At 37.6% G+C, this 15,894-nt stretch overlaps 1 protein-coding gene across 10 annotated transcripts in view; it reads right to left on the bottom strand.

Moving 5' to 3' along the window:
* The window catches only part of cnc (NFE2 like bZIP transcription factor cap-n-collar), a 662,445-nt gene that overhangs the window by 491,757 nt on the left and 154,794 nt on the right, over positions 1-15,894 (bottom strand). The window contains exon 1 of one of the 10 annotated variants that reach the window (XM_089239526.1): positions 1,021-1,183. The exons of the other annotated variants lie outside the window; for them this stretch is intronic. Coding sequence (XP_089095652.1) covers positions 1,021-1,080 — 60 coding nt within the window. The 5' untranslated portion in view covers positions 1,081-1,183. Of the gene's footprint in view, positions 1-1,020; positions 1,184-15,894 lie in introns of those variants that run through there. 10 annotated transcript variants of the gene reach the window in all.

Below are 15,894 nucleotides of genomic sequence, written 5' to 3' on the forward strand. Positions count from 1 at the left end.
TATTTTCATATTGTTTCAGTTCCAAGCATTTTTTTAATGTCTAAATTTGTATATAAGTAAGTCATACCTGTCTCTTTGAGATTGTTTTGGGGTTTTAAATAAAGCAATAGCTACTCTTGAGAAAAAAATAAAATCTACTCCTATGTCGTGTTTACATTTACCCCTGACCGGTCGGGGTAATTACAAACAGCAGCCAGACTATGTTCTATATTCTATAATAAGATTTTCATAAAAATGGTAGATAACGTCCATGTTTACTTGCATCTTTTCTTAGTTTCTGTAGTTCTGGATTTTTCAAGAAAAAACAAAGATTTCTTCTCATAAACGAATAATTTGAAGGAATGATAAATTCTATAACAAAGATTTGTGATAAAAATATACGTTTGAAAAAATATTTCACGTTTTTATGTCCACTTAACTTAAAACTGGCGTTCACAGTAAGCCCATATGAGAAAAAATATGGGGTTAAAACGCTAACCTATAAAATTTTTCATTAAATGTTTTATTTAATGTTTTGTATGTACAATTCATGCTGAAACGTAACAGCAGATGAACCTTAAACATTAAAACCTCAAAAGGTTTTACTTACCTCAAAAAATGTTTTTAACACAAAGTACGTAATATACCAAAGAAGTACCGGAAGAACCTCTGAACCGCAAACGGTTAAAACAAAGTTTTGTGAGGTGACACAAAGTCAATAAATGACTTGAAACTCATGTTCCACACAAAACAACATAAACATGTGATGAGGCTTCGATGGCGCCCCATGTCGATTGCACCCAAATTCGGATAGATTCGCAGTATATTGTAAAAAATATCTAATGTGATTTTGTTTTGGAATGTAAACACCCCTGTTTACGTTTACCCCAATGAATCTTACAGTTGTTCTTGTCTCAAACTTATATAAATAACTTCAGACAAGTCTTCAAAGATGCAAACAAAAAATTGAATGAAAAGAGATCAACAAAATATCTTTCGATTTTTAGTCCATATATAAAATAAATGTAATTTCATACATACTTCAGGCATATCTAAATATCCAAGCTGTTGTAGCTGCTGCATATTGATTTGTTCTACCATTTTAGACTAAGTCAAACCATTTTCAAGGAGGAAGAAAAAAACTCTTTATCAGTATGAGAGGCAACGAAATATTTCACTCCTGTAGATAAACGTTGCTTATGGTTACTGCAACGGAAAAAATGAATGCCAAAACAGCAACATGATTCAAACCTTCTATTTAATCATAACGTTCAGCAGATGTTCCTTATGATAGAAAAAAAAAGGTGTTTCTCAACACATAGATAACTAAATTTGAAGAAGGATTTATGTTTCACCGTTTTATAAGGACAAAATAATTACAGTAGGCTGTGTGTGGACACAGTCACAAGTTTTTAGTGTGAATACGTAATGTGCATTTAAAGAGTTCCAAGTAAAAAGCCCAGATAAGGAAAGCTCACAACCACAGGAATTGTTATAATGGACTAATCCTTGTGAGCGAATTCAATTTTACGCTGTCTGAACTTTGAACTAATGCAGGAGAATTCTTTTACCCTGTGTGTGTGTTATTTTTTTTTATTTATATATATATATCTAGAAGAGACGATTTTATATATATATATATATAAAAAAAATCGTCTCTTCTAGATTATTTATTTCCTTCTGTAAGGGGTCATACGACTGTTGAGTACTTTCCTGCAAGGCATTATACTTTGCAAATAAATAACAAAGTTGCTGTTTTAAAATTCATCACATTTTTAGCTTGTATCTTGCACTGTGCAATGGACAAGTTATTGATAATTTGACCGATTGTAGCCAGAAGGGTATTTGCATAATTGGCGATGAAAAATTTTGGCGACAATTCGATTTTGACTTTGCCAATCTTTCAGCGCTTGTAGCTCACCAATAAATCCAGATATTTCGATGAAAATGACGTCAACTTAAAGGATTTTTTCCGTTTTTTACAAATATGTGCTTAATATGAGTGTAGGTTTCTTGAAAACTCAATAAATGCAGGTTTTTCTAGACTTGACACATATTTTTTCCATAATCGATTATCCACCATAACTCGAAAACGGTTTGAGATTGAAAAAGGTTGGTGGGGTGTTTGATGATCCACTTCGGCTTGTCTATCTACCCCTTTCGTTTGTTAGGGGTCGGATTCACCCTGTATATATACATAATTAAAGTGGCAAAGGATTGATAAATATTATTGCTCCTCCTACATTCCTCCATATGAATGAAATGTTTTGTTATTTTCGCAATGCATTTTAGCTAGTAATGGTGCAGGTTATTGATCAAAATATTGAAATTAATAATTTAAATAATGCTTTTATAAATGCCGCGTGTATTTGTATATTCTGTATTTCTAGTGGTATCGAATTATATAATTACAGAACAAAACAATAAAAAGGATCAAGAAATTTTTAATTGATTTGTCACACGCAAATTTCATGAATTATTATTGTCATTTTATATTTTACTTTTCTTTTATATTTCCATTAGTTTATTGTATTTTTGGTATTTTATGTCCGTAGAGTGGTTTTTCCCTTTTTGTAATTGGGCTCAGCCTCTTGAGATGTGTAAATAAATGAATACAAATTTCCTTCCTAAAAGTAGGAATACCGTAAATTATATGAGGTCTTCGCTAGGACACATTATCTTTATTACGATTTAAGAAAAGAATAACACGGAAAAGAGTATTATGGCGCAAACGAAGTAAGGTTTTTAAAAATTTTTGAAGAATGAGACTGACCCCGACTCTAAATTTTGAAAACTCTTTCCATTTTAAATTGTTGTCTACGTTCAAACCCAAGTATTCTACTATACTATTTATTCTTGAATTGACTCACAATTATAATGATGTTGCAAATCACAAGCAAGGGCAAGATGTAAATCAGTTTGCATAAGATTAAAATTAACGTATTCGGTTTTTTGTAAATTAATATCTAGGGTTCATACAGAATTTTCAAAATGAAAAGTAAGGAGTTTTCAAAAAGTCATAGGGACCCCCCTCCCCCACCTTCACCGTAAAAAAAAATTGCACCACTAGACTAAAAACGAAAGAATGGCCCACATATGGATTGACTTTCTTTTAAATGTTTTTTTTTTTTATTTTCTAGTCCAATGGTTCCAAGATTTCAATTTTCAGAATTAAAAATATGATGCTTAGGAATTTATTCAACAGCTCCTGAAAACGAAGAGGTATGAAATGACTGCGCGAGCAACAAGCGACTGTTTGAAAACACAAATTCGAACAGTAACAGAGCATTGTTATGAGGATTAGGCATCGAGAAGTTGAGTGAGAAAGATGAGAGTGCGAGTTGCGGTAGTAACTGTGGTAATTGAAATGATTTGAAGAAGTCGGAAGGTACTGAGTTCGCAATAAATTTCGTTTTTATCTTAAAAAGACCCGGAGTTCATTGCTTCAGCCATGGCTACTCCTGCGAGAAGGAGATAACAGATGTTAACCAAATGAGAGTTAAATCACTGTAAAATGTTTCAGGAAATATGCTCATATATAAGCTACAAAATAACTAACAACTTCATTTTTCATTCAAATCTTTTCATATGCATTGTTTTTACGGAGCCGCAAAATGTATATATATTTTTAAGAAAAATCATCAAGTTTTTTATTCTATAAGTCGTCTTCACTTTCGTGAATGAGTAAAACATTTTTTATTAAAAATTAAATATCAGGGAAAAGTGAATGAATATAGCTGTACTAGGGGAGCAAAGCAACCTCCTGCGACCTTAACGTCCAACCTCCGTTTCCTCTTCATATCATCATGTAAATTTTATCGCACTTTGTCAAAGTCTTAAAGTGGCCAGTGTGAAAATGCACCAGCTTACTGACGAATTTTACAATATTCAAGCAAAAAACACCAATTTGATTCATCAAGTACCCACCGAAATCAGTCAACTTCGCCATGAGGGGTCTCCAGTGTGGAGCCCTGTTGTATCTCCCCCCCCCCCCAGTGAGGGCCACGAAAAGTTGGAAAAGTTTTAATTGATATTCATTTTACCAACGAATAAAATCCAAATCCCCGCAACCAAGGAGCGGGAAGCTAATAGCAGATTTTTGTGGGCCCCGTATGTAGATCCATTGCAGGCTTCCGCTTTAGCAAACTTTTATGCTAAAGCAACAAAAACTGAGATTCACCAAGGTTCCCCCAGAATGAAACCTATCAACTTCTCCATGGGGTCCTCGACCTGGCATTCCCCTCCTGTAAGGGCCAAGAAAATTTTTAATTTGTATTCATTTATCCAAGAAATCTGGGGAATCCAAGAAATTCCCTAAATCCGGGCCCCTGGACTTAGGACCCAATTCGCAGATTTTTCGCGGGGAGCCTCCAGACTGGATTTATCTCCGTTTCCGCTGTTGTAAATTTTACGATGTTAAACAACAAAAACCAATGCGATTCATCCAGGGCCCCCGAAATGAAACCTGTCAACTTCCATATGGCGGACTCCGACTTGGAGCCATATCAGACTCCCTACCTTCCCTTGTGACGGCCACGAAAATTTTTCCCCACTACACATTTCTAGAACACTTGAAGAATCAGCAGGACATTTAGAGACATATAAAGGACTTATCAATAGGACGAATGTTAATTCAGGTGCTCACAAACTAGCGAAGGGTTCTTCTCGTTTTTGGTACACCCAGTAAGATGCCATTACGAATATCTCATATTTTTATAAAGGGTGGTTGATAACATAAGCATTATTCAAACCCCCCCTCCCCCCTTGTCATCAAAAGTCAGCAAACCCCCTCCCCCATCGATGCTGACATAATACTTGAATGACCCCTTATCATTGTCATCATCCAGACCGTGTACCCTGTGTTTTCCGTACACTGCTTAGCAAAATGATTTCTAGACTTACATCGAGCACAGACTGTACCCCATGCTGGACAAAGTTCTTTTTTGAATAGATTTCCACAGAATTTACACAATCGAGATCATGAATTTTTAACAGGAATTTTTTTACCTCTTGCAGCTACATTTTCCACTTTATAAATAATATCTGGATGAAATTCTTTACCTTTAACAGATGCATAATCCGATGCTCGGCACATGCCAATGCACTTCTCTAAAGTCAATTACCTTTCTAGTAGTAATAGCTCTTGCAACTGTGTATCTTTCACACCTAATACAATTCTGTCACAAAATACTGAGTCCTTGCAAGTATCGCAGTATCCACGTTTTTATCAGCACCCTTATTGCAGTGAGGAAAGTGTCAAAATTTTCATTTTCTTCTTGCTTCTTTTTGTTGAGAGAGAGAGTGGTCATGAACTCAAACACACACCTGTGTTTTCAAACTCAACAAATTTTAATTCTTTAAGAAGGGTGATTCAATAATGCGCGAAACAATTAGGGGAGCAAGCAAAAAAGTGAAGAAAACCGTGCGAGACAGCCACGTATTGGCATACAATGGATAGTACACGCGTATCAATGCGCAATACAGAAAAAAGACGTAAAAAAATTTGGAATTAAGCTTTAATTCTTTGAAAATATGGAAAAAACATGAAAAGATGATTTAGGGCAACAATTTGGTTGCATGTAAACGATAAAAAAAAAAGTACTGTTTAGACATGATGCATGAGTTTTAATAGGGCGTGTGGTCTCCTCGAACAGCTAAGACTGCTGCACACCTTTTTGCCATGGATACGATGAGGTTATCGATGAGACTTTGGGGAATACTGTTCCACTCCTCGAGAAGTGTAATCTGCAAGTCTCGGACAGTAACAGGCGGCCTTGGTCGCGCAGCAATGCGTCGTCCGAGCATGTCCTATTGGATTCAGGTCAGGAGAGCACGCTGGCCATTCCATACGCTGTATTGTTTCAGCTTCAAGCATGTTCTCCACCAAACGAGCTCTATGCGGTCGGGCATTATCATCCTGGAAAACAAAGGAATCTCCAATGGCTCCAGCGTAAGGGATGACATGAGGTCTCAGTATCTCGTCTGCATACCTTCGGGCCGTCAAAGTGCCATCCCGAATGATATGCAGGTCCGTACGTCCGCCTATGCTGATTCCACCCCATACCATCCAACCAGCTCGTCTGTATTGTGACCTTCCACGAACGAAATGCGGGGTTATTTCGAGTGCCCCTGTCCCTCCATACCAGAACACGTCGGGTGTCACACTCCAGACTGAATCGGGACTCGTCTGTAAACAGCACTTGGCTCCAATCATGTTGCTCCCAATCTCGATGTTCAGCAGCCCATCTTCTTCGGGCCGCACGGTGGCGTGGGGTCAACGGAATGCAGACCATTGGCCTACGTGCATAGAGCCCTCCCTCATGAAGCCGATTACGTACTGTTTGGCTGGACACCCTTCGTCCTGTTGCCAAGAGCAACCGTCTTTGCAGCTGCGTAGCATTCTCTGTTCTGTTTCGACGGGCTGTTAACCGCATATACCGGTCATCAGTTGCTGAAGTGGCGCGTGGCCGACCTTGCCCTGGTCGACGTCTAACATCTCCTGTTTCTTGGAATCGATTCCACAGCCTTGCAACAACACTTCTGGCGACTCTGGCACTTTCTGGCGACGTTGTGTTTGCCCGGATTCCATGCCATGGATTCCGGTAAATCACGTTGTTGAGACATCCTCAAGTCACCTTGTCTCAAAAAAAAATACTGCGCAATCGAATTTCACAGTTACGGCAGTAAAACAGACGTTTCTGCAACATCCCGATTTCTGCCCTTATCTCCTTTTTCTGGTTTTTGACGTCATGAACTGATTTGCATATAAAGTTTTCTTCTTCCGTTTCCTGCTAGGCTTTAAATTATGGATGATTCATTTTATGTTACTTATCGGTATACATCTTTGCGTTATTTTGTTAAAACCATGTGCTCCCCTAATTGTTTTGAGCAGTGTAATAATAATACACAAGAAAAGAAAAGCGAAAGTTGACATTAACTCCATCTTGTGTTGGGAGCAAAATATAAAAAGTTAGGCGTTTCCAGAGAGAGAATACGTATTTTAACACTACCATTTCCGCAAGGGCCTGAATGATAATGTTACATTGAGAAAATGGTAATGTTAAGGCCCGTACGCGCGATAGCTGTAAACAACTTCAGAACCGCCTTCAAGAGTGTGCGTGTAGAGACGAAAAAAGTGTGCAGTCAGGAGCGCGCGCTGGAACTGGTCATTCCAGCGTTCAATCGCGAACTCAAAATCGTACGACTAACGAAATGGAAACCATTATAACGTTTGAGAGCTTTACCATCTAAAGGCCTCTTTACACGTGCAATCTTCCCCGCATGCCCGGAGCGGGACGTTCTTGTGCGAAGGATTGGAGGGCGGTTAGGAACGTGGCGTTCAAGAGTGTGTTAAAAACAGACACATTCTTGCGCGCACTCTTTCCCGCGCGAGAGAAGGCCCCGTTAAAAATTGTGTGTGTAAAGGGAAGCATGTGGCGAAATTCATATGCTTTTGCGTGGCGTGTGGACTTTCGGGGAAGCACAACACTCCACGTCCCTGGCCAAAGTTTTTTTCCTGTCGGCAGATGCGGCTGGCGTTTGCTCGGAAAAATATAGATTTCTATAGCTTATTATTACTACGTTAATTATTCATTTTTAAAAATAATTTCAATAATTATTAATTGAATTTACTGTTACAAATTTATGATAATTTTTTATGCCATTGAGAAATAAAATTTCTGTGATCGTTGATTTCAAATTTTTATTATTTCGATTCGGTTTTCATTTATTCATTCAACTTTAGTTGTTGTAATTAGTTCTTAACTACATTTTCTGAATTTAATCAGTTATATACACTGCTCAAAACAATTAGGGGAGCACATGGTTTTAACAAAATTACGCAAAGATGTATACCGATAAGTAACATAAAATGAATCATCCATAATTTAAAGCCTAGCAGGAAACGGAAGAAGAAAACTTCATATGCAAATCAAAGTTCATGACGTCAAAAACCAGAAAAAGGAGATAAGGGCAGAAATCGGGATGTTGCAGAAACGTCTGTTTTACTGCCGTAACTGTGAAATTCGATTGCGCAGTATTTTTTTTTTTTGAGACAGACAAGGTGACTTGAGGATGTCTCAACAACGTGATTTACCGGAATCCATGGCATGGCGTGTTATAGGCAGACTGGAATCCGGGCAAACACAACGTAGTGTCGCGGACGCTGTTGGAGTCGCCAGATGTGTTGTTGCAAGGCTGTGGAATCGATTCCAAGAAACAGGAAATGTTAGACGTCGACCAGGGCAAGGTCGGCCACGCGCCACTACAACAACTGATAACCGGTATATACGGTTAACAGCCCATCGAAACAGAACAGAGAATGCTACGCAGCTGCAAAGACGGTTGCTCTTGGCAACAGGACGAAGGTTGTCCAGCCAAACAGTACGTAATCGGCTTCATGAGGGAGGGCTCTATGCACGTAGGCCAATGGTCTGCATTCCGTTGACCCCACGCCACCGTGCGGCCCAAAGAAGATGGGCTGCTGAACATCGAGATTGGGAGCAACATGATTGGAGCCAAGTGCTGTTTACAGACGAGTCCCGATTCAGTCTGGAGTGTGACACCCGACGTGTTCTGGTATGGATGGACAGGGGCACTCGAAATAACCCCGCATTCGTTCGTGAAAGGTCACAATACAGACGAGCTGGTTGGATGGTATGGGGTGGAATCACCATAGGCGGACGTACGGACCTGCATATCATTCGGAATGGCACTTTGACGGCCCGAAGGTATGCAGACGAGATACTGCGACCTCATGTCATCCCTTACGCTGGAGCCATTGGAGATTCCTTTGTTTTCCAGGATGATAATACCCGACCGCATAGAGCTCGTCTGGTGGAGAACATGCTTGAAGCTGAAACAATACAGCGTATGGAATGGCCAGCGTGCTCTCCTGACCTGAATCCAATAGGACATGCTCGGACGACACATTGCTGAGCGACCAAGGCCGCCTGTTACTGTCCGAGACTTGCAGATTGCACTTCTTGAGGAGTGGAATAGTATTCCCCAAAGTCTGATCGATAACCTCATCGCATCCATGGCAAACAGGTGTGCAGCAGTCTTAGCTGTTCGAGGAGACCACACGCGCTATTAAAACTCATGCATCATGTCTAAACAGTACTTTTTTTTATCGTTTACATTTAACCAAATTGTTGCCCTAAGTCATATTTTCAAAGAATTAAAGCTTAATTCCAAATTTTTGGACGTCTTTTTTCTGTATTGCGCATTGATACGCGTGTACTATCCATTGTATGCCAATACGTGGATGTCGCGCACGGTTTTCTTCACTTTTTTGCTTGCTCCCCTAATTGTTTTGAGCAGTGTACTTAATATTATAATTTTACCGAAACAAGAAAAAAACAGATTTTTTTCTTCCATCAATTATTGACACACTACCAGCCAGAAAAATAGATAAAAAGCATTACAAAATTTATAAGGCAAATGCACAAAAAATAATAAAAGTCCTAATGCATTTCAACACCAATGGGTGCCGTCTTCAGAGGAAAAATTTAACCACTAGTTTCGCTGACCGAGTTTCCCATTTGGGTTGAATACCAAATCTTCACGCTCGGTTGCTCAGCGGAAGAAGTACGTCTGTTCACTTCAAACGGCGTGGTCAGAATGAAGCTGTGAGATACTAATGCAGCGTCCTGATTGGACCTTTGCGGAATAGTGCTATCCGATTGGTCCATTCGAATTTTCTTGTAATTCCCGCTCAAAATGAATTTAAGCCATGGTGTTGCGATCGGGGGTGTAGATTTAGACTTTATTAGATTAGACTAGGTCACTAGTATATTTTTGAAGGCCCGAATATATGTGCCTTCGTAGAAATCTAGATCAACTGTGGACTTGACTTTGTGAAAAACTCTCGCTTCTTGAAATTTGAATTTGTGGCCTTCTTGCCAACAGTGAGCGGCGATGGTCGATTTTTCACATTCCTGATTCTTAACACAGCGAGCGTGTTCATTTAATCTTGCTTTTATGGGTCTCCTTGTCTGTCCTATATAACCAAGAGAGCAATCACCACATGGAATGTAATAAATGCCCCATTGTTTATTCTGCGGTATAGCATTCTTAGGGGGCATATCTATGGTTGTTAGATTAAACTTTTTAAGAATCGGTTTGATCTTGAAACCGGCACGAGGAACCACTCTAGAAAATATTACAGAGAAAGTGTAGTCATACCCTACGATCCAATACTCTCACCTAAGATCAAACCGATTCTTAAAAAGTTTAATCTAACAACCATAGATGTGCCCACTAAAAACTTTGGTTTCATGCCCCCTAAGGATGCTATACCGCAGAATAAACAATGGGGCATTTATTACATTCCATGTGGTGATTGCTCTCTTGGTTATATAGGACAGACAAGGAGACCCATAAAAGCAAGATTAAATGAACACGCTCGCTGTGTTAAGAATCAGGAATGTGAAAAATCGACCATCGCCGCTCACTGTTGGCAAGAAGGCCACAAATTCAAATTTCAAGAAGCGAGAGTTTTTCACAAAGTCAAGTCCACAGTTGATCTAGATTTCTACGAAGGCACATATATTCGGGCCTTCAAAAATATACTAGTGAACGATAATAAATCTACACCCCCGATCGCAACACCATGGCTTAAATACGTACTTAAAGACGTACTTCTTCCGCTGAGCAACCGAGCGTGAAGATTTGGTATTCAACCCAAATGGGAAACTCGGTCAGCGAAACTAGTGGTTAAATTTTTCCTCTGAAGACGGCACCCATTGGTGTTGAAATGCATTAGGACTTTTATTATTTTTTGTGTATTTGCCTTATTCGTTGGTGTCTTCTAAACATTACAAAATTATTACATTGAAATCTTGGTACAACGATTCTCTCTGAAGGGGTTGAAAGAAGGAAATGACTATGCAGTCTATTTCTTATTAGAACAGTTATCATTAATAAATTCATCTTGCCCAACTCAACCTTATTTATCTTCATTGTTAATTTTTTGTTCATTGGTTATCTATCGCTTCATCAGAAATAGTGGATATTTCATATTATCCACCCTTTCACTTTGTAAAGGTTATGATCAAACTCAATCAATTTCAAACTGATTCTCACCATGAACAGTTGGGACAGACACATTTTAAAACATGTCAAATAAAAAATAATTTACTTGATAAGGATAAATATGTCAATTTAATAATTGATGAAATTCATATAAAACCTTTCCTGGAATATAAAGTTGGGAGAGTATTATTGGATTTTCACATGATAGTGAACGAATGTAGTGGTAGCGAACTCGGCCTTCACATTTAGGGTGCAGAGTATAAGATCTAATAACAAAGATGTTAAGGTTTCAAAAATATCAGCTGGGATAATATTGAAAGTAATAAAATGGTTGGAAAGTGTTTCATGTTATTTCATGTTAAGTGTATTGGCACTGATAACGCTATTAATAAAAAATCTATCTCTCTTTTATCATCTCCTCCACAGCGAAGCATTTGTTATCCAAACCCATGTGATGCTGAACGTCCCCCTTTTTTCATTGTTGATTGTGTTCATATATTGAAATGCATGCATAACAACTGGTAGAACCAGAAAACTCCTGGCATTTGCTTGCATTATCCAAAGTTCTCATACAGTTGTTCAGATGGTGAGTGCAACTGCAATGAAAGTTCTCTTAATTACGCTTCATATTTGCAACTCTTAGAAAATTGCATGGCATGGAGTCTGATTCTAATGTTAAGCATGCGCATACACCTCACTACAAAATCTATATTTACTTCAAGCACAGAGAAGCAAAGCGTAAAATTAGAGCTTCAGGTTATAAACTGGCATGTTGCTGCTGGGTTGAAAGTGGCAAGTTACAACATACAAAATGCAAATGATACTGCAGATTTCATTGATATAATTTGTTCTTGGTGGGGAATTATGAATGTGAAAAAAAAACAAACATTATTTCTAGGCTCTTATAAACTTACTGAATTCCAAAAGCCACTGACCAATAAAGCTGCAGATACACGTTTGAAATTCTTAAATAATTTCCTACATTGGGTGGAATATTGGAAGAGTAATTCCTAATGTGGTGGTTTTACCAAAGAAACACAACTTGCCTTGAAACATTCTACCCGTGCTATTAATGAAATGGTCAGATATTGTAATGATGAACTCGGTAAGAGTTTTATTTTACCAGCTAAATTTAAGACTGATGCTTTGGAAGACCGTTTTGTTTGTTATCAGCTGGCTGGTTCCCTATATCATGTGTCATTGACACAAGTATATGAAGTAGAAAAAAAAACTAAGGCTATAATCCCTTCTACCACTGACTTTGAAGTCTAGTACATATGGTGTCTTTAATGAGGGTATTGAGATGAGAGAGGCATAGCTGTGATCAAATAGAAAATGATGAGCCAAATGTAAGTGAAATACTTTCAAATGAAATTTCTGTTGCATACTGACTCAGAAGAATTAAAAATTTTCATTCCATCTATTACATATATAGCAGGTTATTGTATCCATGCAGTGCTAAAAAAAACTTCAATGTCTTGTTTGCAAAGAAGTGCTCTTAACCGAAAAGTTATTGGCTGCGCAAGATAAACCTTTTGCTCTCATAAAAAATTTAGAACAAGGTGGTTTAAAATATCCTAATGATGCTATTATATAACCATAATTATGTTGTTGTTTAGAAATTCTTAACAGTTTGTGAAAAAGAATTTCTCAAAGTGAAAAATAAACGCAAAATTTGTTGTGATGTAACAATGCATGTTTTAAGATCGTACGAAGTTGAGACACCAATGGGGATGCATATGACAGTGGTCATTCTGCAGATTTAATAGTGATTTCTGTCATAAAATGAGCTACAAATGTATTTTTTGAAAAATTACTGCAAAAAAATGATTCTGTATCGCAGAAAATCCCTAATTGCCCCTACAAATTCCCTACTTAATTAAAGAAATCCCCGCTTCTGAAAACAATCCCCAAGGAGATTCTTGTGGGGCATGAAAAGTCTTTTGCCTCTGTTTTTTTTCCCCCTTTCAAAATGATGTCACGCGTCGTAAATGGAAAAATTCCTTCTTTAAGGAAGTTTTACAAACCCTCTGATGGTAACAAGAAAGTTGTTTGTCTTATCGTGCAGAGAAATAGCTTAGCGGGCATAGCGGCCAATAAATCTTGAATAATAATTGAAGATTATAGTGACGCGCATGTGTCAAAATTTCTTTTGTTGAAGTTACGTACGTGCGATATAACAAAACATGAATATTGATAAGCAAAAACATATTTAATCAATTTTAAAGATACTTATTTCCTAATGAATTTCCTTTCATCGAACGTTCCAGAAAAGGGCAGACTTTTCCTTTTTGTACAAGTTGTGTTATGGACATAAACATCGGTCATGGTGGAAAGACTGACATCACTCATGTGAAATGAAAAAAAAACATCAAGCAAGTGTCACAAAAAGTCAGTGTTCTTCAAAAATTGGTTTTTTTCCCTCATCTTCCGATTGGTGTCATTCGCGCAGAATGTTTGTTCACATCGTTGCTGATTGAACACAATATTTATTTTTTAGATCACCATTTTGAAGTTTTGGCCTCTCAATTTCACTTGTTTTTTGCGTAAGGATTTTATTCCCAGGGGTTTAACTTCCATGTGTGTACAATCCCTATTTTATTTGGAAAAATCCCTTTTGTATTTATTAGGGAGTGGTTTTAGCATAAAATAAGGGTCCGCAAGAAAAACTCCCTAATTTTCTTTTTCAAAAGTTGACAGCTATGTGATATGAAAGTACATTGAGAAAAATTTCATTTCATTTATAAATTTATTTTCCTAAAATCAATCATTTTGAAGGAGGAAAAAGATCATTTTTTTTCTGTGGCTCATATTTTCAATGGTTCTATGAACCTACACAAGCACAGGGAATTTTTTATATTTCTGTCTGAACAGAAAAATGGGGGAGGGGGGTTAGTAAAATGGAAAAAAAATCTGTATTCAGCTAGTAAAAAGTTAAAACATGAAATATTTCAAGATATACGGAAGACTGGATGTTGTGAAGATATTTATTATTTGAGATGTTAATTTTTTAAGGAAGGAAAAAAACTCATCTCTGCCTCTACCGGGAGTCGAACCCGGGTCCCTCGATTGCCGGACGAGTGCTCTGACCACTAAGCTACATAGGAGATAGAGATTTTCCTTCACTAGAGCGTATATGTGCCGAACGGAACCGTGCAATGGACGGTGAACCGATCAGCTAACAGCTCATGGACGACGAGCCACCAGATGGCTATATATATGACATGAATGTCGCTCTCCACTCCCGGTAGAGGCAGAGATGAGTTTTTTCCTTCCTTAAAAAATTAATATCTCAAATAATAAATATCTTCACAACATCCAGTCTTCCGTATATCTTGTATTAACAAGTGGAGAGCGACATTCATGTCATATGAAATATTTCATTGCACCAATTTACTTGCGGAGTAATAGATGAGTACACTACATGTATCAAGTCGATTCCACAGTGTGTAGTGAAAGCAGTCGCCTAAGTTTAGTGATGCCATGAGCTCGTGTTGCGGCCTTGAAAATTCTCTAGTAAGTGTTGTCCATAACCGCTATCGTAAATCACGAGACTAACTGGGTCCTAGTTCACTGCTAAATTCTTTTGCTGAGAAGATGGAATTTTTTCAATGAACAATGCTATCCAATAATCAAGCTGAATAAATATTTTTCCTTTGTCAATTAACAGCTCCTGAGAAACATCCAAATACATGGTAAGGGGCCATTCAAGTATTATGTAAACAGATTTCTAGCCATTTTTGCCCCCCCCTTGTCAGCAAAACACTAACACCACCCCCCCCCCGTCAGCAAAATTTCGTCAGCAGCTTAGAATATTTCATATCTTCAAAAAGGGGTGATTGATGACGTAAGCAACCTTCAAACCCCCCCCCCCTCGTCATCAAAAGTCAGCAAATCCGAAACCCCCTCCCGCCCCCCTCGTTGCTGACGTAATACTTGAACGACCGCTAAGTGTTAAATACATTCTTTACCATCTTTGTTATTATTAATTTAGCAAAGTTGTGTCTGCATAAAGTAAAGCAAATTCTATATGTTACCACATGCTAAACTGTTCGTATTTCTGGCGTGGAGATTGCATAATTTAAAATATGTAATAATATTTAAAATAATATAAAAAATAATTAAGCTTGTGAGGCTGATAAAAAAGAGCTCCCAGTGCAGAGATTTATTTATTCCATGCACTGTATGCATGTTCAAAAATTGTAATTTCTTTGCTTTCTGCCTCTTTAATAATGGCTGATTAAGCAACAAAGTAACCAATAGTTATTCAAATCATTCGGAAAAAGTTTTGATTCAAATGTTACAAAACAAACTAATTTTTTCTTTTTGGGTAGTTGTGCATGTTCAAAAATAGTGATTTGTTCTTTGCCGTCTGCCTCTTGTATGGCTATGATGAGTAAATTGTAATTAAAATGTTACAAAATGAGGGGATTTATGAATTTAAAGGGAAATGACATATGTACTAAGGAAAGCAATTGTTTTCATTGAACAAGACTTATTCGCATTGTGTATTATTTTTTTCCTAAGGCATATTGCAATAAAATCAATTTTAAAAAAAAAAATCAATTTTCTTTTAAATTCAATATTGGCTAATGGGTTTTTTTTCCGTTTATAGGTATATTGCAATGTCCAAGCAATGCAGTGTGGCAGGTTGCCGATATAATTACCATTCTGAAGAACATACCACAAAGTTTTGTTTGCCAAAAGAGGAGTCTCTGAGGTCCCAAATGGCTTTGGAAAATTCCAACCAACCTGCACAGGTTAAAGGACCCATGAGTGTGCATAAAGCATTTTAAAAAAGCTCCTATAATCAGGGCAGTTTTGCCCAAGAAATATGACTGAAAAATAAAAATGTTTTACACTTCTATATCTGCAGTTTTT

The sequence above is a fragment of the Pholcus phalangioides genome, unplaced genomic scaffold (genome assembly GCF_987345545.1).
Source record: "Pholcus phalangioides strain wild (caught in Gottingen) unplaced genomic scaffold, Ppha-v1.0 ptg000011l_1, whole genome shotgun sequence".
Lineage (NCBI taxonomy): Eukaryota > Metazoa > Arthropoda > Arachnida > Araneae > Pholcidae > Pholcus > Pholcus phalangioides.